Raw genomic sequence first — 24,627 nt, 5'->3', positions numbered from 1 at the left:
ACTAAACCCTAGAGAGACTGAATTATTTGCCTGAGTTCAAGCACCCAGGCCATGCTGTGCAGTCTGGCCTTAAATAGGGTCGTTCTGACTCTAGAGCCTGAGCACTTAAAGTTACATCCTGTTTTCACCGTCTGTATTTCTGGTGCGTTTGCTGCATGGTAAATATTGTCAAATCCTGTTCTGATAGAGTAAGGGCTCGGGGTTTTTTTTTGTTTATTTTTATTTTTTTAATTAATTTTTTTATTTTTTCATTTATTTTTATTAGTTGGAGGCTAATTACTTTACAATATTGTAGTGGTTTTTGCCATACATTGACATGAATCAGCCATGGATTTACATGTGCTCCCCATCCTGATTTCGCACTTGATAATATACATGTTTCAATGCTATTCTCTCAGCTCATCCCACCCTCGCCTTTTCCCACAGAGTCCAAAAGTCTGTTCTATACATCTGTGTCTCTTTTTCTGTCCTGCACATAGGGTCATCGTTACCATCTTTTTAAATTCCATATATATGCGTTAGTATACTGTATTGGTGTTTATCTTTCTGGCTTACTTCACTCTGTATAATGGGCTCCAGTTTCATCCATCTCATTAGAACTGATTCAAATGTATTCTTTTTAATGGCTGAATAATATTCCATGGTGTATATGTACCACAGCTTTCTTATCCATTCGTCTGCTGATAGGCATCTAGGTTGTTTTTTAAATCATAGGTGAAGGAAGTCATTTCAAAGCGGTGTCTTCATAGGATGAGGCTTCGACAGCATTCTGTTTGGAAAAGAGGATGCAGGAATCTCTCTTAAAGAGAGGTTTCTGGAGCAAGTGCACTGTCCTTAGTTTGTGTGTTCTTTGAAGTGGCCTCGGAGTGCAGGGGGACACTGAAGGTTGTGGAACTAGTGGGCCCCCCCCTATTCCCGGTATTGCCTCACCTGGGGGCCCAAGAAATGGTATAAGCAACTTGGAAGTGTGCTCGTTTCGCATCTTACCTTTGAGAAGGATTGTCTTCATGGGGGAGTTTCTTCTTTCTTTTGCCTCTGCACAGCACACAGGATGGAGCCTGTGGCCCTTGCCATGGAAGTGCAGCGTCTAAACCTCTGGACTGCCAGGGAAGTCCCTGCATTGGGGAGATTTTTTAAAGACTGTTTTTAATCAGCTTTTCATTTAGGAAAGCATTTGATGGATACTTCATTTCAAGCCGTTTCATAAGGGATCTTGGCAGGGTGTTTCACAACAGCCTCTGACAAGATTGAGCTCTGCTGTTGGAGAAGCTTGGCAAACAAGTTCTTTGAAAATTCTTTTCCTTTTTTATATTCAAAAATTTGTTGAATAAACTTAAAAATTGAGTTGGAATAGTGATCCATAGTTATTTAAATGTCCGCCTAGGGCTTGGATTGTGGTATACTGAGAAAACAAGCAAGCTCTCTCAGAGTAGGATCATACTGCTTAGAGATGGGTGTCTTCTCTTTTTTAACTTGATGGTATTGCCACATATATCATCACCCACAGCAAATAGTCACTGTATAGTGGACACTGTTGAAATTTGGGGAATTGTCTCTCTGCTAACACTTGGTTTGATTTTTATTATTGCTGCTAAAAAATTATTTTGCTTTCATCACATGTCATAAATTTACCTGAAATTAATAGAAAGGGAAACTGGTATTTGTATTTTTCTGTCTGGAGCTGTTAACACTTTCTCTAAAGTTGCAAAACAGTCGAAAGTTAGGCTATTGTTGTTGTATTAGTCATTTTATTTCTACCACAGTTTATTACTGTAGTTTAATTTGTTCATGGAAGTAGTTGAAGTCGCTCAGTCATGTCCAACTGTTTGCGACCCCATGGATTATACAGTCCATGGAATTCTCCAGGCCAGAATACTGGAGTGGGTAACCTTTCCCTTCTCCAAGGGATCTTCCCAACCCAAGGATTGAACCCCGGTCTCCCACATTACAGGCACATTCTTTACCAACTCTAAGAAGCCTTCTCTCTCTCTTCCCACCCATCATTTGTGATTTATTTTGATTCTCTTTCAAAACCAAATGGGAAAGTAACCTGCAAGTGCCAAATAGCAAAAGATCTCATAACATAATAGTATAACTGTTTGTCTCTTTGGACTACTAGGATCTCAGGCATTGGCATAAATAACGAGTTGACTCAATTTAGGGAGTCCATTTTATTTTTAAACTTTTGAACAATTTATCTGACTGCATTGGGTCTTAGTTGCTGCACGTGGACCCTTCAGTTGTTGCTCTTGAGCTTGGGCCCAGTTGCCCTGTGGCACGTGGAATCCTAGTTGCCCGACCAGGGATCGAACCCCTGTCTATTGCATTGCAAGGCCGTCTTAACCACCAGAGGAAGTCCCAGGAATGCAGTTTAGAATCTTTTAATTCTCTGGAGCAGTGGTTCTGACCTCTGCATTCTCACTGGAATCATTTGAGAAGCTTTGATAACATGCGCTGGTCATATGCTTAGATATTCTGATTTATTTGTTCCCATATAGGGCAAGGCTATGGTTTTTCCAGTGGTCATGTATGGATGTGAGAGTTGGACTGTGAAGAAAGCTGAGTGCTGAAGAATTGATGCTTTTGAACTGTGGTTTTGGAGAAGACTCTTGAGAGTCCCTTGGACTGCAAGGAGATCCAACCAGTCCATCCTAAAGGAGATCAGTCCTGGGTGTTCACTGGAAGGACTGATGCTGAAGCTGAAATTCCAATACTTTGGCCACCTGATGCGAAGAGCTGACTCATTGGTAAAGACCCTGATGCTGGTAAAGATTGAAGGCAGGAGGAGAAAGGGATGACAGAGGATGAGATGGTTGGATGGCATCACCGACTCGATGGACATGAGTTTGAGTAAACTCCGGGAGTTGGTGATGGACAGGGAGGCCTGGCGTGCTGCGGTTCATGGGATCTCAAAGAGTCAGACACGACTAAGTGACTGGACTGAACTGAACTGAACTGATATTTTTAGATGTTTCTTAGTGTATAGTCAGGGTTGATAACTACAGATAGAGTTTACTGAGATTCCCTGATTCAAGTGAAAGGTACCAAAGAGGAGATGCTTATTTAAACATAATTATTTAAAAGAGGAGAGGTTTTAGAATTGATTTAGAGGATTTGGAGAAAAAGATTTTTTAAGTAGCCAGCCAAATGAAATGTAGTATTTTTGTTTGATCATCAGTGAAGTGTTGACTCCCTTATTTCTTAAAGGAAGTTTGCATCTTATTGCTAACTATTAGAAATGTGGCCATTTTATGACTAGCTCTGACCTTCCTGAAATTCTTGTTTTAAATAAATCTTAGGAAGGAGTCTGGTTGAAATGATATGGCAAAACTAGGTAGATAAACGTTGATGGTCTCTAGCAAAGAAACTTGAAGGATACTATCTAATCTTAATTTAGGAATAGTAACAAGTGTGTGTATATATATGAATATATTCTTATATAAGAATGCATTCTTATATATATAAGAATATGTTCTATATCTCATATGATATGTATTATATAATATATTCTTATATAGTGTATATATTATATACTTATACATATTATATGTGTTCTCTATATATTATATATATTCTTATATATTCTTTTTATGATATAGGTAGAATATATATGAATGTATTCATTGTTTCTATTGTTATATTCCTGAATTACTTGTTACTATTGTAACAAATTACTATTGGTACTATTGTAACAATTCCTGTTACTATTCCTGAATTACTGTTTTGTTGTTCAGTCTCGCAGTTGTGTGGGACTCTTTTCCACCCCGTGGACGGCAGCACGCCAGGCTTCCCTGTCCTTGACCATCTCCCGGAGCTCATTCAGACTTGTGTCCATTGAGTCGGTGATGCCATCCAGCTGTCTCGTCCCCTGTCGTCCCCTTCTCCTGCCTTCAGTCTTTCCCAGCATCAGGGTCTTTCTAAAGAGTTGGGTCTTTGTATCAGGTGGCCAAAGTATTTGAGCTTCAGCTTCAACATCAGTCCCTCTAATGAACACCCAGGACTGATCTCCTTTAGGATGGACTGGTTGGATCTCCTGGCAGTTCAAGGGACTCTCAAGAGTCTTCTCCAACACCACAGTTCAAAAGCATCAGTTCTTCAGCGTTCAGTCTTCTTTATGGTCCAGGTCTCATTTTCATACATGATTACTGGAAAAACCATAGGTTTGACTATATGAACCTTTGTTGGCAAAGTAATGTCTCCACTTTTTAATACGTTGTCTAGGTTTGTCATAGCTTTTCTTCCAAGGAGCAAGCATCTTTTAATTTCACAGCTATATATTTTTGCCATAAAGATGGTAAAGAATCCACCTGTAATGCAGGAGACCCGGGTTTGATCCCTAGGTCGAGAATATCCTCTGGAGAAGGAAATGGCAACCAACTCCAGTATTCTTGCCTGGAGAATTCCATGGACAGAAGAGCTTGGCAGGGTGCAGCCCATGGACATGACTGAGCAAGTCGCATTTATTGCCATAAGCTTATCGGGATTGTTTAGGGTCAAGGGACTTAGTTGTCAAATGAGAGACTTAAAGCTAAATTAACTTGAGTCTTGTTATAGTCTGAATTGCCCTCCACTCCTCAAATTCAAATGTTTAAGCCCTGACTCCCAGTATCTCTGAATGTGAGCTTACTTGGAAATAGGATTGTTGTGGATATAACATGAGGTTATAGTGGAATAGGGTGGACTCCTGATCTGATATGATGAGTGCCTTTATAGGAAGAGAAATCTTGGCAGAGACACATACAGGGAGAGCACCATGTGAACATGAAGAGGGTCATTTACAAGCCACAGAGAGAGGCCTGGGTGGACCCTTCCCTCACAGCCCTCAGGGATTGACCTTGCCATCACTGTGATATCAGCCATGCAGACTCTAGAACTCAGAGACAGTACATTTCTGCTGTTTCAGCCATGTAGCCTGCGGTCCTTTGTTATAGCAGCTACAGCAAATTAATACACGTCCCCGTATTTTATTTTTAAAAATTTAAATCTAGGAAAATTCAGTATTTGAAATTTTACCATCTTTTTTTTTTTTTCACTCAAGAGATTAGGGTCCGTGTCTTTATCAGGGATTTTATTACTTAAAACAATTTTTGTTTTTGATTTATTTTTGGCTGTGCTGGGCCCTCAGTGTTCCTCGGGCTTTTCTCTTGTCGCGGCGAGCGGGGCCTGCTCTCCAGGTGCAGCGTGCAGGCTTCTCTTGCAGTGGAGCTCAGGCTCCAGGGCACTGGGCTGCAGCAGCTGTGGTGGGGGGCTTAGTTGCTCTGCAGCATGTGGGATCCTCCCAGACCAGGGATCGAACCTGTGTCTCCTGCATTGGCAGGCAGATTCTGTACCCCTGAGCCACCAGGGATGCTCTGTAAGGAATTTTAGAACATGTGGTTACGAAGCTTTTAAGTTCCTAATGACTCAGTTAGTAGTCAGCGAGTTTAGTCCATCAGTTCATAAGGCAGGAGTTTACCATGAGCCCAGATCAGCAGCGGGCATTTCTGGAGTATGTATTTTCCTTCTCTTTACGGTTATAGAGGGGGAGTGTCTTTCCAGTCACCTGAGAAGGGTTTCCTGGATCTATTTTGTGTATATAGATTGAGGCTGGTTACCTAAGACTCAGAGTTGGTCTATTTATTGTACATGAATTAACAGCACCCTGGAGAAATTAAGAGTTGAACAACTATGAGTATACATCTCAGTGGACTAGAGAAGATTGGCCGATGTTTTTCATGAGACGAGCCAATATCTAAAGGAGAAGACAGTATGGCCAAATGGGGAGTGATCCTGGGAAGTCCCTGGGGAGTGGGAGGAGCTGGCTGTGCCCTCGAGATAGTTTATAGTAGATTTGGATCGGAGAAGTCCTGAAAAAGATAACATTGAAAGTCATGCCCCAAACACAGCTCCTCCCCTATTCTGTGTTTCTAAACAGAGCTAAGTAAATATGTAAAAGGAAAAAAAAAGTTCCAGAACAAAACAGCATCATGTTTCAGACTGGCTATAATAGTGAAAAGGTAAAGAACTTGGTCTCTGGAGTCAACTTTAGGTTAAGATTCTTCCACTTACAGTAAACTGTTTTCCTTCTCTTTGAGACTTCATTTTCCTGTGTATAAGATAAATCATCTGATGTGCCTTTCTCATTGGGTTTTTGTGATGATGACGTCAGGTGGTAATCCGTGTGACGCAATGAGCAAAATGCCTGGTGCTAATAAATATTAGCTAACAGCAGCAGCAAAGCCAGAAGGTATGTGACCACTGTGCATAGATGACTGCCTCCCCCCCCATTTAGCCCATTAAAAATGAGTAATCTCTTCTGGTGTAATGTTGTAAACAGGCAGTTTTCATGTCCGTACCTTTAAAATACGTCTTAAAACCTGGAAGTGCCCTAGAAATGCTTGTTCAAAGCAAATTAGAGTATACGTGACCACGCATAGACTGCCTCTGTTAGGGAGCAGAGGTACTGGCTACAGTGGTTGCTTCTGGAGAGGGGCCCTGAGTGCTGTGCTTAGTCATTCAGTCCGACTCTGCGACCCCAGGGACGGCAGCCCGCCAGGCTCCTCTGTCCATGGGCTTCTCCAGGCAAGAACACTGGAGTGGGTTGCCGTGCCCTCCTCCAGGGGGTCTTCCCAACCCAGGGATGGAACCCAGGTCTCCCCGCTTTGCAGGCAGGTTCTTCACTATGTGAGCTGCCAGGGAAGCAGTGTTGGTTATAGGAGTACATGACAGGGTGTTTCCTAACACCTGTGTATCTGGAGAACAGAGCCGTCAGCTCCAGTCCACTTCCAAGATAAGAGACTGGGAGGAGGTAGAAAGTAGTAACAAGCATCTGTAGTTATTTGAAACTTAGAAACTGTACGGATTCAGAAAAATTTTGGTGCTATCCCTCTTGATAGCCACAGTCTAAATATTCACTCCCCAAATTTCAGGAGCCAAATAGATGTGGGTAGGGAGGAATTCATTGCTTTCATTTGAGGGCTGCTTCTGTGAATTGCATTGATCTGCCTCTGTCTCTGACTGACTGCTAATCTTGGGTAAATTTTTTTTTTTTTAATATTTTAACTTTTTGGCCACATAGCATGGCATGTGGCATTGAACCTGTGTCCCCTGCATGAAAGCTTGAAGTCTTAACCGCTGGACCACTAGGGACGTCCCCTTGGGTAAATTTCTTAGTCTAATTCTTCACTTGCCAATAGATAGAAATAGTAAGCCATATCCTTACGTGATGTGTAGAGTTGTTGTGGCATAAAATGAATTCATGAAAATTAACTCACTCTGGGCTTAGCCTTGTTAGATGAGGAGCTTACCTTGAGCTCTTAGGAGAGAAGAAAAGAAGTGTTGTGATAAGCACATGCCCTGCTGGGTTGGGTTGCTTGTGGAAGAATTCATTCTCAGAAGAGAGAAGTGCAAGGCAGTGGCTGGACTGTCGCCCCTTTGTGTGATACTCCCTCTAGCGCCTCCCTCTGTGTGTTTTTCTTTGTAATGTTTGAGCCTCTGTTTCAAAACTTAGGATTTGGACAGCTGGTTGCTTCTCACTAACTTCCTCTTGAAATAGGAAGAAACATTTGAAAATAAAACCATCCACATATGCTTTAGTATTAATATTATTTATAAATTTCAGAACATAGCATTCTTGAAGGCATGGATGGTATTTAGTACCTATGATATCATATATTTAATTTGGGTAATTAAATTCTTACGATCGGAGTAGTGTTTAACTTCTGTGCACTGCTACAAACATATTAATTTTAAAAGATTGAGGATGCTTAAGTTATAATGAAGTCATAAATAATATTTTCTCCCTACATATTTTAAGAAAAAGGATATTTACATGAGCTGTCTTCCCATAAGATATTTACTAATTATAAAAGGAAATACAGTAATGGTAGAAAAGTCTGGTAGACCGCATCCAAACTAAATGAATGATCGAAGGTAAGATCACTCATAGTGAGAGTGAAAGGTATTTTGGACCTCCTGATAAGATGTATTTGAAAGGACACAGCATTGCTTTTTTGGTGTTCTTGCTGAGTTACTAACACACAAGCCCAATTGGGAGACATTTTATGAAACAAATGGCCTTTATTCTTCCAGAGTGTCAAGGTCATGAAAGGCAAACTGAAGAAGTGCTCCAGGTTAAAGGAGAAGAAAGGAGTTGTTCTAAATTAGAGACGTTGTCATGAAGAAACATGATATTTACCAAATGAAAGTTACTATCTTGATCTCAATTAAAAAAATTTTTTTAAAAGACATTAGTGAGACAATTGGAGAAATTTAAGTAAATTCTATAGATTAAATAATAGTGCTGTATCAAGGTTACTTTCCTAATTTTGATAATTGTGCTATCTTTATATAAGATAATGGTCATATAGTTAGAAAATATATGCTTAAGTGTTTAAGGTTAAAGGATCAATATGTTTTCCACTTTCAAATAAATCACAAAAACTATAGATATAGAAAGAGTAATATAGAAAGAGGATGATAAATGTGATGAAGTATTAATGTTTGAGGAATATGAATGAAGGTTGTAAGAGATTCTACTTTTAAAGAGATTGTAAGAGAATGTGCTACTTTTACAACTTTTTAAAGTCTGCAGCTTTTTAAAAGAGGTAGAAACTTAATGAGGTCTATCACTGATTGATTTTTTTAAATCAATAGACTGTTTAATATGTATTAGTGGCTTAGGAGAGGATGATTTGCAGAGAAACATTAATGTGAAGTATAATGAATAGTACTCTCACCATATGACAAGGAGAGCAATATGAAAGAAGTTAATAAGTGTCTGCCTTTTTCTTTAAGAAGTAATTATTTTACAGACAGCTCTTATTATGTAGTATTATGATTCATGTATACTTAGATATGAGATTTCCCTGATGACTCAGTGGTAAAGAATTCACCAGCCAATGCAGGAGACACAGGTTTGATCCCTGGGTGGGAAAGATCCCCTGGAGAAGGAAATGGCAGCCCACTCCAGTATTCTTGCCTGGGGAATCGCTGGGATAGAGGAGCCTGGCAGGCTATAGTCCATAGAGTTGCAAGAGTCAGGCACGACTTAGCGACTAACAACAACAAAATACTTAGAAAGCATTTTTTATTTGGTTTTCACTTTAACGTTAGTTTTTTTCATGACTAACTGATATTTGAGTAGGCTATTAAAAAGTATCTCTGGGTCAGTTTCCTCATCTGTGAAAGGAGATGGCTGGGCTAGAGCTCTTTCGGTTCTCAGATTCCCTGATCTTATGACTGAACAGAAAGTGAAAGTTAATTTTCCTGTTTGAATCAAAAGCAGTTAAACACAGCCTGTGTGCCAAGTGACGATGTAATATTTACTAAGCTCACAGATATTTTTCTGTCCAAGAAACCTTGGTTGAGGTTTTATTTAATTGTATGCTTATTCATATGCCACTTCTTATTCATGATACTAGTTTTTGTTTTTAGTTTAGTTGACTTTAAAAACATACTTTTATAGAAATTCTTTGTGAAAACTTGGCTATTGAGACCCAAAATTGGATAGTTAGGGAGTTAGAGATGGACATGTACACTTTGCAATATTTATTTATTTATTTTTAAAATTTATTTGACTGCACTGAGTCCTAGTTACTGCGCATGGGATCTTTCTTTTTCTTTCTTTTTTCATTTTTTTTTGCTGCACTGCATCTTCGTTGCTGCGTGTGGGACTTCTCTAGTTGTGGCAAATGGGGCCTCCTCTCCGGTGCAGTGTCCGGGCTTCTCACTGCAGTGGCTTCTCTTGTTGCAGAGCACAGGCTGGAGATCACACGGGCTCTGTAGTTATGATGCATGGGCTTAGTTGCTCCACAGCATGTGGACTCTGCCTGGAGCAGGGATCAAACCCACGTGACCTGCAGTGGCGGGCGAAACGGAGCCACCGGGGAAGTTCTCTGCTGTGTTTAAAGTGGATAGCCAGCAAGGACCTGCTGCAAAGCACGGGGACCTGCTCAGTGTTATGTGCAGCCTGGATGGGCGGGGGTTTTGGGGGAGAACGGATACACGTGTATGTATGGCTGAGTCCCTTCCTGTTCACCTGAAGCTGTCACAACATTGTTAATTAGCTATACCCCAACCCAAAGTAAAACGTTAAAAAAAAAAAATACCTGAAATTGAGTAATGAAAGTTTTATTTGGTCATCGTAGATGTATATTCTCTGTAGCCTAGGATTGTCAATATACAAGTAGCTGATGCTGTGAAAACTAAATTGCTGTCCAGCATAAAACAGTTTGGGTTGTATTTAACAAAGCAGAACTTTGTTCATCTTTTTTTCCCCTTGCCCTCCCAGCTTGGTGATCCAGCTATTTTCCCCGCCGTCATCGTGGAGCACGTTCCTGGTGCTGATATTCTCAACAGCTACGCAGGTCTGGCCTGTGTGGAGGAACCCAACGACATGATCACCGAGAACTCCCTGGACGTCGCCGAGGAGGAGATCATTGACGAGGATGAGGACGACATCAGCCTTACAGGTCTGTGCGCCCCCGGCAGCGTCATCATAGCCATTAAGCAGCTTCTCTCTTCCCAGGTGACTCAGACGGTAAAGCGTCTGTCTATAATGTGGGAGACCCGGGTTCGATCTCTGGGTCGGGAAGATCCCCTGGAGAAGGAAATAGCAACCCACTCCAGTACTATTGCCTGGAAAACCCCATGGATGGAGGAGCCTGGTAGGCTACAGTCCATGGGGTCGCAAAGAGTCGGACACGACTGAGCTACTTCACTTTCTTTTCTTTCTTTCTTTGTGATTCGGGGGCTGGAAGAACGTTCCCGACTCGGTTCTGAGTAGTGGCAGAAGCTAGAGCCCTGCAGGGAGAAGGAAGTGCCACGTTCCTTCCGGTCTGCCTGTGGTTCATAGCACCTGCTCACCTGCCCTTCTCTCCTAAATAGACGGAATGAGCGCGACACAACAGGAGGTGTGTGAGAGGAGCCCAGCCAGCCCCGTTCCCCAGGCCCTCACTGAGCACGGTGTGCCTCCTCCGCACTCCTGGTGACGACGAGAGGCGGCCTGTAGGGCAAAAGATAGGAATGCTCTTTGGTTACTGCTGCTGCAGCAGGCAGAATAGGAGGCCGTGACCCAAATGTAGGAGAAGGGGCTGGAGTTTCAGCAAGATTTCTTCAGTCAGAACTAGTAGGATATTTCAAACCAAGGAGTTCACTGCGTAAGTGTTGAGGTGGTGCTTTTTTCATCAGTTTTGGAAACTGATGCATGCGTTTTTATTTTTATACACTTAAACTTTCCTGTATGTTGGCCAGAGATGTTGGAGGTGTTTGAGAAAATAAATTATTTGGAAGTAAAAATTATCTGAATATTTATTATTAATTTAAAAACCAGAAATGAATATTTTTCACAGTATAATCAACTAAACCTGGCCGTTATTTGTATTCCACGCATTTCACACTAATGCGCTTTTTCTGTTCCAGGAGCCTATCTAGAATCTCACACTGCAATTAGTTGGTAGTCATTTTTTCCTAGGCACTTCCAATCTCTGATGGTTCCTTTGTCTTTCTTTATCTCTCATAACCTTGACACTTTTGAGGAGTACTGGGTCAGACATTGTAGAATGTCCCTCAGTTTTATTTCTGTGATGTTTTTTCATGATGGAATGTGATAATGCATTTTGGGGCAAGAATACCACCCAAATGGAGTTGTCTACTTCTTGTTGTATCATATTAACATAGTAGATCTTCGTAAAAGTACGTTATCTCACTTAATTTTCAGCAGAAAAAGAAATGAAATTAAAGAAGTTCAGTGATTTGCCTAATGTCACACATCAAGTGACTGCGCCCTCACTGATAACATTGACCAGCAGCACTTAAGTTTTGTATTGTCCTCTTATATTTTGCAAAGCATGTTCTCATATATTCATATCTTTGTTCAGAGCAGCTCAATGAAAGTTTTTAATGAATCTAGACCTGTCTTTCCCTTATCAATAAGGGAATTAGATGACTTAAATTAGAGGTTTCTACTCATCACTGACTGTGATCCTTGTGTTTTGTGTAACAGAGTGACCACCTCTGTGCATATATAGATGTGTTGTATAGCTAATGGGGTTTTTGCAGTGTGTTCTGATCTACTTTCTTGATGCATTAGGGTGAGGCCACACACTCTGTGGGTTGGGAACCAGAGTCTTCCCTGAGGCGGTGTTTATTCTTGGTTTTAGTGGCCAAGGAAGATACTGGTCCTCAGAGGAGAAATAGAGACTTGGAAAGCAGATCCTGTATCTTTAGGAGAAGGAATCATTTCTTCCTTTCAGTGCTTCACTCTTGGGCTTAGACTTGAAGACTGCTGATGATGAGATGCAGACAAGTGCCTTCCTTCTTAGAAAATAGAATAGATCCAGAAAATAAGCCATATTTTGACACATTTGCTGTTTTCATGTTTCTTCTCTCTTTCTTATCTTCCAACCCAAGCCTCTGTTTAACTCTTCCATACTTGTCTGAGTCAGGTCATGAGAAATGAAAGGATATTATAGCCCCCCACCTAGTCCAGAGTGGGGGAGGGGAGAGTACCATGCTTTAAAGAGGCTGCAGGGCTGGTGGTGATGGGATAGAGCAGTTTATAAGCTGTAATTATGAGACCTAGGTAGCACTTCCGATGATAAAGAAGGTTGTTAACATTTTTAGGTATGATAATAGCATTGTGTTGGACTCTTTATCTTTCAGATACATATGCTCAAATACTTAGAGATAAAATATGCTGTCAGAGATTCCTTCAGAAAAATCCTGAAGGTCACAGTGTGTGGGGAAGGGGTCCTTGGGCAGTAAGTGGAGGATGCATGAGATGAAAGACAATTGACTATGTTCTGATAATGATGGATGCTGAGAATGGGTATGTGAGAATTCATTTTACTGTGTCCCATAATTTTGATTGTTCGAAATTTTCAATAATAAAAAGATCAAACTGTTTTTATGGATGTGAAACTTACCTTAGGTGGCCACTGTCATCTATAATCCCTGATTTCAAATTTTCCTGTTCATAAACACTGTTTTAACCTATGAAATGTACAATGTTAAAATACCACTTTAATATGTTTATATGTTGGGGTTTTATATAAAATTTCCTTTGAAACAAGGTTGTGTTGTTAAAATTTTTTGAAAAGCGTTTGACTAAGAACTCCTATGTGGAATTTCTTCTTTACCAGTCTTGAGGACCTGAAAGTGAAATTACTAAAGGAGATGGACCCCTTTAGACCCATCAGCCCAGCTGCTCTGGGATCCAGCCCCATTCACCAGTGGGTCAGCACCAGTTAGGGGACACACAGCCCTGGACCCACAACCAGCTGTGTCAGGAACTGGCCCTGCCTCTAGCAGGTTAACACTAGATCTGGGCCCCAGGCCCCACACCTCCCCACTCTAGAACCCGACTCTGCCCATTTGTGAGCCAGCACTAGCCCTGGGACCACCTAGGGTCTCTGGACGCTTCTGTGCAAGGCTGGTCCTGGCAGCCCACCCTGCACCAGCCACAACTACCAGTTCACCCGCAACAGCTAGCCTGTCACAAGAGAAGGAGCCACACGGTCCACTTGGGGGTGCCCCAGAGCTCATAGCTCTGGTGACCAGAGGGGAGAGCGCTGCTGGGAGGCACAGGAGGTCTCCTATGAAAGACCACTCCTCCAAGATCGGGAAATGTAACCAGCTTACCAGATACACAGAAATAAAAAGAGCAAGTTAGACGGAATGAGGTGACAGAGAAATAATCTTCTAAATGAAGATGAAACCCCAGAAGAACAACTAAGTCAAGTGGAGATTGGTGATCTACCGTATAGAGAGCTCAAGGTAATGATTGTAAACATGTTCAAGGAACTCTGGTGAAGAATGGATGCATAGAGCAAGAAGTTAGAGGTTTTTACCAGAGTTAGAAAATGTAAAGACCAACCAAACAGCAAGAATAAAATAACTGAAATGAAAATGTGCTAGAAGGAATCAACAGTAGATTAAATGATACAGAGGACTGGATCAGGAAGCTGGAAAACAGTGTTAGAAATCACTGAAGCTGAATGGAAAAAGGAAAAATGGTAAAAAGAAATAAAGACAGTTTAAGAGACCTCTCAGACAACATCATGTGTACTAATATTTGTATTATATGGGTCCCAGAGGAGAAGAGAGAGAAAGGGGCAGAGAACATATTTGAAGACGTAATAACTGAAAACTTTCCTAATCTGGGGAAGAACACAGACATCCAGGTCCAGGAAGCAGAGAGAGTCCCAAACAAGATCAACCCAAGAAGGACCACACCAAGACACACTGTAATTAAAGTGGCAAAAATTAAAGATAAAGCAAGGATTTAAAAAGCAGCAAAGGCAAAGCAACAAGTTACAAACAAGAGGACCTGAATAAGGCTACGAGGTGACTTTTCAGCAGAAACCCTGCAGAACAGAAGGGAGTGGTTCCTTATATTTAACGTGGTGAAAGGGAAAAAATATCTACAACCAAGAACACTCTACCCAGCAAGGCTTTCATTCACATTTGGTGGTGAGATCAAGTTTTACAGACAAGCAAAAAAAGCTAAAAGAGTTCTGCACCCACAAACCAACTTTATAAGAAATGTTACAGGGACTTTTCTAACTGAAAAAGACAAGGCCACAACTAGAAACATGAAAATCATGAAAGGAAGGCAAAGAGTAAATTAGCCGTGTAGAAGGGTTAAAAGACAAGCATAGTGAAATCATCTATATCCACAATAATTGTAGTTGAGATACACAGAACAAAAATATGTAAAGCATGATGTCAAAAAACAGTAAACATGGAGTTGGGGAGTAAAAATGCAGGGTTGTCCATTGCTGATTCATGTCAACGTATGGCAAAAACCACTACAATATTGTAATTAGCCTCCAATTAAAATAAATAAATTAATTTTTTAAAATGCAGAGTTGTTAAAATGCGTTTGAACTTAAGTGATGAATAGCTTTATGTGTGTATATGTGTGTGTGTGTATATATATATATATGTATTACTTTGTACAGTGTGGGGAGTATAGTAAATAACTGTGTAGTGTCTTAGTATGGTAACATTTCATAACTGGACATGGTAGTGATCATTTTGAAATGTATAGAAATACCCAATCACTATGTTGAGGAAGTAACAGTGTTGTAGGTCAGGTGTACTCCGAAAACAAGTAAACAGACTCACAGAAAAAATGAGATCAAATTTGTGGTTACCAGAGGTAGGGGGAGAGGGGAATGAGAATTGGACAAAGGTCAAAAGGCACACACATTCATATAGAAGATAAAAAAAGTACTAGAGATATAACATACAATATGATAAATGTAAGTAACACCGAGGCATATTATATATAAAAATTAAGAGTAATTCTTCAGTTCTCATCCCAAGAAAAGTTTTTCTGTGTCCTTAATTTTATATCTATATGAAATGATGGGTATTCACTAAACTTATTGTGATAATCATTTCATGATTGAAATGACCAAATCCTTATGATGTACACCTTAAATTCACACAACGCTGCATGTCAATTATATCTCAGTAAAACTGGAAGGAAAAAAAAAAATCTTGTGGGTTTTAGTGTTGCCTACAAGAAATTGTTTTGTATCTTATAAAATAATTATAATATAAATATAAATTATTTATATAATCCATTTAATGATGGGAAAACATTTTCTCTGTATTTTTAAAAGCTTACTTGTACTTCTTTTTTGATTTTCATTCCTGTTTTATGTAGGACTCACCAATTTATTTTGCATTTCCTGCCCTGAGCACTGAGGCTGAGTGTAATAAACAAACTTTTACAAATTAGATCACTGGTATTAAATTTGCTTTATGTTTTTTGAAATTCGAAAGGTAGTTTGATTTCTGTATATAGCTGTGGAATGATTTCTAGTGTATATGAAGTTTAAAAAGCAAGGGTCAGTACAGCATGAATAGTTATTTATTATTTAAGATAAGGGAGAGAGTAAAAATGATATGTATGTGTTTGCTTATATCTAAACATAGAAACATAAACTAGAAACTAATAAAAATCTTTTAAACTCAGTGGTCACTTTTGAAAGATCCCATTTTTTACTCTGAAAATTAGTGAATAACAGAAAAAGACCCAAGCATTTAATTTGCCTTTATTGTATAAACCTTGGCTCAGGGTAAACAGATAGTTGATGACAGCAAGTTCTTCTTTGTAGAGAATTCTAGCTAATAAATGGGAGAGGAATGATAAGATTATGATTATCACCATTTTGGAATCCCTAATGAACTCCTGGATCTAGGCAAACTGTCATCAGTAACTGCTAAAGCCTTTAGATGAAAGGCTGTTGGAAAATTTAATGATAACTGGATCAGGCTGACAACACTTGAAACTGATTCTCCGTCTAGCAGTACTGAAGAAAGACAACCTACTTTCAAAAAGCACATAGAATCACACAGCATCACCTTCAAGTATTCTTGCCAAAAAACTGAATGTGAATCAAATCAGTCTTGTAGAAATATCTACCAGTTTACAGGAAATACATGGGGGAGGGCTGTGGTAAGTGGCACCACAGAGATATAATCAGCAAAATCTAAAATGTGGGAAACTACAAACAGATTGACCCTGTTTCTCTTAAGATAAACAGCAAAACAGAAAAAATAGGAAGGAAGGTGTATGCCACCAAGTGTAATGCATGAACTTTGTTTGAAATCTGTTGTGAACAAGCCAACTTTAAAAAAAAATCTGAGACAGAGAAATTTCATTATTAAATGGATATCTGATTTAAAGAATAATTAATTTGTAAAAGATGTGACCATGGCATTGTCTGTATACTATAATATTTACAATGAATGACAGGCTGTCTGAGGTTCACTTTGAAATAATCTTGTGTCTTTTTTGAGCTGGGGAGTATAGATTAAGGAAAATTGATTGTTAAATATTGAAACTGGGCCCTTGATACATTCAGTTCATTGTATGATTTCCTCTACTTTTGTGTGTATTTGATATTTCTCACTATAAAAGCTTGACAAAGAAGTAATTTGAAATTCTCCTTGTAATATTTTCTTAATTGCTATGTAATTAAATAGTTATACATACTAATTTTATCATTTTCATCTACCTAGCAGAACTTTAAAATATTTATAAAGCTTATATAAATGAATAGCTAGAGTTATATAAATGTTTAGAAGGTGGTAATTGATTATTGACTTATCTGTGCCTTACTTGCTTGATTTTTTAGAAAAAATTAGTTTTAATGGGATATTTCCTTCAATTCATGGAATTCCAGAGCTTTGACAGAAGAGTAATCTGCTTTTCTACTATGCCGTAAATCTACAAGATTTTAAATAGAAGCCTTAAGTTTTTAGTAGGAAGTGTTACAGTGCCCTGTTTTAATAACTTTACTAGGCTTTTTGAAGTATTTATCTTTTCTGGTTTTAACTATTATGGAGGAACTGGATCTTAGTTTCCCAATTGGGGATTGAACCTGGGCCCCCACAGTGGAAGAGCAGAGTCCTCATCCCTGGACCACCAGGAAATTCCCAAACCTGTGTTTTTTAGAACAACAGATGTCTTGTGCTAATTCTGTTTTCTGTTTAAATGTATTATAGTCGAAGCTTCCTGTCATAATGGGGATGAAACAATTGAAACCATCGAGGCTGCTGAGGCACTCCTCAACATGGATTCTCCTGGCCCTATGCTGGATGAAAAGCGCATGAGTGAGTGTTACGTCTGTTCACGTTCTTATGCTTTTTTTTTATTTTTAAAGTGTAGTTGATTTATAATGTTGTGTTCATTTCTGCTGTACAGCAGAGTGACTCAGTAACATATATACATATACATACATTCTTTTTCATATTCTTTTCTGTTATGGTTTATCACAGGATGTTGAGTATAGTTTCCTATGGTCTATAGTAGCACTATGGCTATATGCTTTGAAAAACTTTTTCTGTCATCTCTCTGTTTTAGATGGTAAACATCAAGAGACCAGAGTCATGTTTTATTTTTTTAGCATCCTAAATGTATTTTAAGGTACAGTACTGGTTGAGGTATCTTTACTAAAGTGTTCAAACAGGATTTTTTTTTTTTTTAGATTTGAGGAATGAAGACTTTGAGAATAAAAAGGTAATTTAGGTGTCACAGAGATTATGCAGAGTATCTTCTTAACCTCATTGGTGAAGTATTAGTGTATTTAGGGTCCAAACAATGAAAATTTAGTGATTTCTGTCATTATTCATCAGTGAATAGGCAAAAATCCATTGAAATGTTTTCTAAGATTTCATGGCATAAAATTTACTACCACATTTATTGATTTGCTTTTAAATCCATGTTCTCCTTTGGACTTTTCTGACAAGAAAGTGGTCAGACTTATAAAATGAATTACTATTAAATCAATTTAAGACGTTTATTGAGGGTTTTCTGTATGCATAGCAATGCATTAGGCGATAACATGATATAGAAATGAATAGATTTTGTTTCTTTCCTCAAGCTTCCAGTTTTCTTTTGAAGATAGTTATTTATGCAAATAACTGTAAAAGCCAAAAATAAAGGCCAAAAGAGGGATAGCAGAGTGTTCTGGAAGGAGAGATTTCTCTAGCTGAAAATACTGGTGACTGACTTTTTGGAAGGAATGTTTTGACCTGGGCTGTTAATGACAAATAAGCTTTTCATGTGTAGAAGAAGGCAGGAAAGGGCATTCAAGGCAGACGGAGTCCACTGAATCAACGACATAGATCTGTGAAAGAAGGAGAGGTTTAAGCTTCAAAATGTTTTGGTATAATTAAAGTAATGTTTCACAGTGGGTTACATATTGTGGATGTTCAAAATGGTATGCTATGGAGTTTGGTTGTTCTTATCTTTTTTCCACCTGTAAACAATGAGAAGGTATGTCAGTTTTATTCTTCTTTCTAATTTTCACTCTGTAAAGTTTTTATAGAGAAGAATGATATGGTCAGATCAGACTTAGGTATTGGAGAAAAACTTTAGCGGCAATGCGAAAAATGCAGAAGAGAGACAGGATGGACTGGGGATAGGAAGTCAAGTCGGGAAGACACTGAATGGTCCAGTCAAGCCTGGACTGATCCAGCGAACTTGACTTAGGGCAGAGGAAGTAAAAACCAGGGGCTAGATTCAAGATTTCATTTCTCCTTTAATCTTCAAAGAAATAGGAAATATTTTACGAAATTATTTTGATTTATAATACAAAGTTGGTTTTATTCCCATTAGATAATAATATATTTAGTTCCTCTGAAGATGACATTGTTGTTGCCCCAGTCACCCATGTATCCGTCACACTAGATGGGATTCCTGAAGTGATGGAAACTCAGCACGTTCAAGAAACATATGCACACTCACCAGGACCCTCATCACCAGAGCAACCTAAGAGAAAGAAAGGTAGGTGGGTAATCTGTTTAGGGAAAACAGTCTACTCTTGATGTGGAATCTAAAGGTAGCTTTTATTCAAAGATATTTCTACACCAGTTAAAACTTCTGTAAGATAAAATTGGTATAAAACAAATTGAGTTATTTCTTCATATTAGATTCATTTTTAAGAATTATACTTTTAAAATATTTGGACTGTCTTATAGAAAAGGGATGTTTCCCAACTTTTTAAGCCTCAGTCTTGTATCTAAAGCCTTTTATCCAAGCTCCAAAAGAGCCCAGGGATAAGACCAGTTCAGTTTTCTCCTGGGGAACATAGTTTGATAACCACCAGCACAGATTCTAATGAAGATTCCAGTGGGAAGAATACAAGTGGTAAACCAGCAGGTAAGTACCTGAAGAGGACACAACGTGCCAGAGGGAACTGTAAAGTAGTCACAGATGAGAACCACACTTGCATCCTGACACTCACACGTTTCCCTCTCTTGGCCTTTTGATTCTGCTCCAGCTTGTTTAACATGTTGAGTTTAATATCTTGGTTTATGGCATCACCAGCCACTGTGTAACCTAATTTCACATGAAATAAGAGAAGTTTCAAGAGCCAAAGGTGAAGAGGAAAATAACAACAGTAAGAATGAGCTGACACTGCAACAGCTCTGAAGGGCTGAGAAGAATATGTCCGTCTGGAAGTCCAGGGGACTTGGTTTTATATTCCAAGTAGAGGCACATGCTAGTCTTGGTCCAAAGCAAAATGGGTATTAGAGAACTCAGCATATAATTCATGGGGTCCTCGGAAGGCTGTACCCTAAGGGGAAAAACAATCCACCCATTGGCACAGACAGATGTTAAGGAAACTTGTATTTTGTAGCTGAGTGGAAAAATTGTTCTTTTGAGAACTCATAATCCTAGGTTTACCTTAACCTAGGTTTATGACTAGATTTTAAATTATCACTGACTTTAGGAATGTCCAGCCAAGTAATTAACATAACAATGGCCCCTACCTGGCAGTAACTTTGGGCCCCAGGAGAAGCTCTTGTAAAATTGCTTTGCCATGTCATATATTTAATCCAGGCTGCACAGTATTTCTTCAAATAAAACCCTGTTGAAGGTGAACTCACACTTCAGTATCACAGAACACATAAGAAAGATACCTCCTGAATGAGGAGCAGCAGACATAGGGAATTCTGGTTTCCCACTGGCTGCTCTCAGGAGCCGTCTTTGCGTTGTCGCCGTGTCTGGCTCCTCACGCGCTCAGCCACCTCCAGCTCCGCCTCCACTGTGGACTCCGGCAGCTTCATCGCCAGAGTTCTCGCCCTCCTGCTTTCTTTCCAGTTTGCTGCATGACTTCACGGCCCCATCGTGCCAGTACAGCCATGGACACCAGCTCCAGGATCACTACCAAGGACTTCAAGAAGCTGTGGGGGAGACAGGGAATGGGAGCGAGGACCTGCGAATGGGAATGCTGAGAATGAGGAAGATGGGGAACAGGAGGCTGACAGTGTGGTGGGTGAAGAAGAGGAAGAAGTTGGGGAGGGAGAGGAGGAGGAAGGTGATGGTGAGGAAGAGGGTGGCGATGAAGATGAGGAGTCTGAGGCAGCTGTGGGCAAAGCAGCAGCTGAAGTTGATGGGGATGCTGACACTGACGCAAAAAAGTGGAAGATGGATGAGGATGACTAGACAGCAAAAAAGGAGAAGTTAAGCTTACAGAAAAGGCTGCTATAGCCCATTCAGCCTCCTCTTGGCGTCTCGGAACCCAACGGTCAGGTGGAGTCCGGCCTGCCTGCCGCCCGCAGGTGCCACGTGCTCCCACTGTCCAGCCAGAGCCACACAACGTGAACTTGGAACAGGAGAGGAAGAAGGAACCAAAACTTCCAAGGCCCAGGGTTTTTTTCTTAAAGTACTTTTAAAAGGAAAATTTGTGTTTTATATTTACATTTTATATTTTTGTACATATTGTAGGGGTCAGCCATTTTTAATGATCTCAGATGAGCAAACCAGTCTTCCCAGCATTCTCTCTCCTACTTCTGACTTTCCTTGTGGTGTGACCATGTTCATTATAATCTCAAAGGAGAAAGAAAATGTTGTTTAAAAAAAAAAAAACTACAACAAAAAAATCAATCTTATTTCGAGCATGCCAGTAACCCTTTTTGTGCATGTACATAGCTGTACCATAAGTACCTGGTTTTTATGACCAGGTTATGTTAAAGTTAACCAGGTTAACTTTTATGGTTAAAAAGGCCAGTGATAAAAGTTTTCTTTTTTTTCCTTGACTATGAAGTTGTGGTTTATTACTATTACTATTATTTTGGCCTGCTTGATGTGTGTGTGAAACACTGTTGTCCAACAGTAAGCCAGAATTCAAAAAAAATAAATCCTAAGGTTAGTTCACTATGATCCTCAGATAATAGAATTATCAAATAGAAACTTCCAATGAATATGATTATAATTATTAATGCAAAAGAATAGAAAATATGGTCAAAGAATGAGACTATTAAAAAATACCAGGTGAAACTTCCTCCTCTAGTCAAGATGGAGTAATAGCACCTGATGTAGCAACAGTTTTTTGGATATGACACCAAAAGCACAAGCTTTACAAAGGCTAAAATTAATAAGTGGAGCTACAATAAACTCAGTCTCTGCACAGCAAAAGAAACTGTCAGCAAAATGAAAATGCAACCTGCAGAATGGGAGAAAATATTTGTAAATCATGTATTGGATAAGGGGTTAATATCCAAAATATATAAGCAACTCATATAACACAATAGCAAAAAAAAAAAAAAAATCCAATTAAAGAATGGGCAGAGAACCTGAATAGACATTTTTCTGAAGAAGACATATAAACAGCCAACATGTACAAGCAAAGATGCTAAATATCGTTAGTCATCAGGGCAGTATAAATCAAAACCACAGTTAAGATACCTCTTCACATCATAAGATGGCTAGAAAAAAATCAAGAGTCATTTATTTGGTAGGAGGGGGATTGGGACATTGAACTGCTTTTAAATGATGTGAAGAAACTCTCTCTTCACCCTCTTTTTCCACTTCTCTGGTGCTTTGAAACTCCTTCCAAGGGAGGCTGAGAGCTGGGGTGCATTCTCGAGCTGCTTTTTGAGGCTGGCATTTTGAAATACACTGAAAATCTATCTCACCTCTGAATCATTTGTTTGGTCTCATCATGGAGAGGGGTGGGGTGGAGAGTATGCCGTATCTCACATTGTGTTTTATACCTTAAACTTATACAATATGTCAGTTATATATCAATAAAACTGGAAAAAATAAAAACAGAACCCAGATTTACCCTCCTGTTTGAAACAACTGAAACCACAAACAAAATATCTGAAGCAGTGGTTCTAAAGAAAGTGGACATCAGTTAACAAAAGCCAGCGATCCCTGGAAAATAGGAAACCATGAGGTGTGATTACCCCACCTTCCTGCGTGGAGAAGATAGTTTTTGGAAAACAGTATGACAGTTCCTTAAAAAACTTCATGTATACTTAACACATGACCCAGCCATTCTGCTTCTCGGTATTTACCCAAAATAAATGAAACTATACATTTAAGAGAAAAACTTATTCATGAATGAATGTTCTTAGCAGGTTTATCTGCAACAGCCCCAAACTGGAAATGACCCAGACATCCATCAGCTGCTGATTGGATTAAACATGTGGTAATATCCATACGATGAAAGACCATTCAGCAATAAAATGGAATGTACTGTTGGTACATAAGACAAAAATGGATGAACTTCAACATAATTATACTAGGGGAAAAGAGCCAGATTCCCACCCCCCTGCCATAAAAGAAGAGTATGGTTCTGTTTATATGAAATTGTACAAAGTGTAAATTAATCTATAATGATAGAAAACGAGTGGTTGGTTACCTGTGGATTGGGCAGGATGGGGAAAGTGAGGATTACAAACGCACTTTAGGGAGTGAAGATATGTTCATTATCTTGAGTGATGGTTTCACAGGTGTATACATATGTCAAAACTTACCAGATTATAAACTTTAAGCATAAGCAGGTTTATTGTATCTCAGTTATACCTCAATAAAGCTGTTTTTAGAAAGTAAAAGACTAATATCCTACTTAATGGTGAAAGACTGACATGATAAAGAACCAGACAGAACACATAATATATGGGTTAAATAGCAAATGAGTCACTGCTGAAGTGAGCTCCAACCTAGAGCTGATGTAGAGTAAAAGATAATAGAAGAGTTAGAGATGTGAGGATTGCTTGAGAAGATCTACACGTTTAATCAGAGCTCCAGGAAGGGAGAATGTGTAGAGTGAGGAAGAAGCAATATTCAAAGATGATGACTGAGAAATTTTCCAGAATGATGTTAATCCCAGCATAGTGAATCCTGAGTAGCATAAGTAAAATAGATGCAGGCTGAAATAGATTATGCTAAAAAATGTGGAATATCAAAGACTCCTTGCAACCTACAGCCAAAGCAAGAGGAAAAAAAAAAGAAGAAGAAATGGACCAGTCAGGGAGAAACTGCATTACCTGATGAGGATTGATTATTGAATTGGCTACAAGCTCCCACGAAAGGCTGAAAGGACTGGATATGTTCAACGTATCAGGAGAAATAACTTCACAAAATTTATATACCCAATTAACCTATAGTTCATGTGACGCTGTGTGCATCGTCACCATGAACAGTGAGGAAGACGATGGAGAGGATGGATGCTGGGTAGGCTACTGACAGTATCTGCTGTGACTGACACTAGTGGAGTAAAACAGCGGGATAAAAACAGTACTATCGGGACTTCCCTGCTGGTCCAGTGGCTAAGACTCTGAGCTCCCGATGCAGGGGACCCAGACTCTGTCCCTGGTCAGGAATCTAGATCCCACATGTGGCAACTAAAGTTCCTGCATTTGCAGTGAAGATCAAAGATCCCGCATGCCGCGACTGATCCAGCGCAGCCAAATAAAGAAATTTTTTTAAAAAAGAGAAAAAATGAGAGAAAATAAAACAGTTGGAAGGATAGCAGCTGACTGAAGTCTGGCTTCTAATCCTCAGTCATGAACACAGTTAGCTGGAAATCTCTGTAGGTTCTCTGCAGACGTCTGCAGTGATGGAGGTTAAGACGCCAAGCTGCCTGTTTTCCATGTGTATACATCTGGTAGTCTCGAGGGGCCAGGCCTGAAGAATGGCTCTTTTGACTTTCTTCTCCTCATAGCTCAGTTGGTAAAGAATTTGCCTGCAATGCAGGAGACCCCAGTTTGGTTCCTGGGTTGGGAAGATCTCCTGGAGAAGGGATAGGCTATCCACTGTAGTAGTTTGGGGCTTCCTTTGTAGCTCAGCTGGTAAAGAATCTGCCTGCAGTGTGGGAGACCTGGGTTTAAACC

General features: G+C 39.5%; 1 protein-coding gene across 4 annotated transcripts in view; it reads left to right on the top strand.

Annotated features, from left to right (window-relative positions):
- ELF1 (E74 like ETS transcription factor 1) overlaps positions 1 to 24,627 on the top strand; it is a 115,169-nt gene that overhangs the window by 76,488 nt on the left and 14,054 nt on the right. For all 4 annotated transcript variants that reach the window (XM_043477352.1, XM_043477350.1, XM_043477353.1 and 1 more), the window contains 3 exons: positions 10,271 to 10,451; positions 17,503 to 17,610; positions 19,118 to 19,285. In XM_043477352.1, the coding sequence (XP_043333287.1) occupies positions 10,271 to 10,451; positions 17,503 to 17,610; positions 19,118 to 19,285 (457 nt within the window). The remainder of the gene's footprint in view (positions 1 to 10,270; positions 10,452 to 17,502; positions 17,611 to 19,117; positions 19,286 to 24,627) is intronic.

The sequence above is a fragment of the Cervus canadensis genome, chromosome 9 (genome assembly GCF_019320065.1).
Source record: "Cervus canadensis isolate Bull #8, Minnesota chromosome 9, ASM1932006v1, whole genome shotgun sequence".
Taxonomy (NCBI): domain Eukaryota; kingdom Metazoa; phylum Chordata; class Mammalia; order Artiodactyla; family Cervidae; genus Cervus; species Cervus canadensis.
This window is presented reverse-complemented; position numbering and strand designations above follow the sequence as displayed.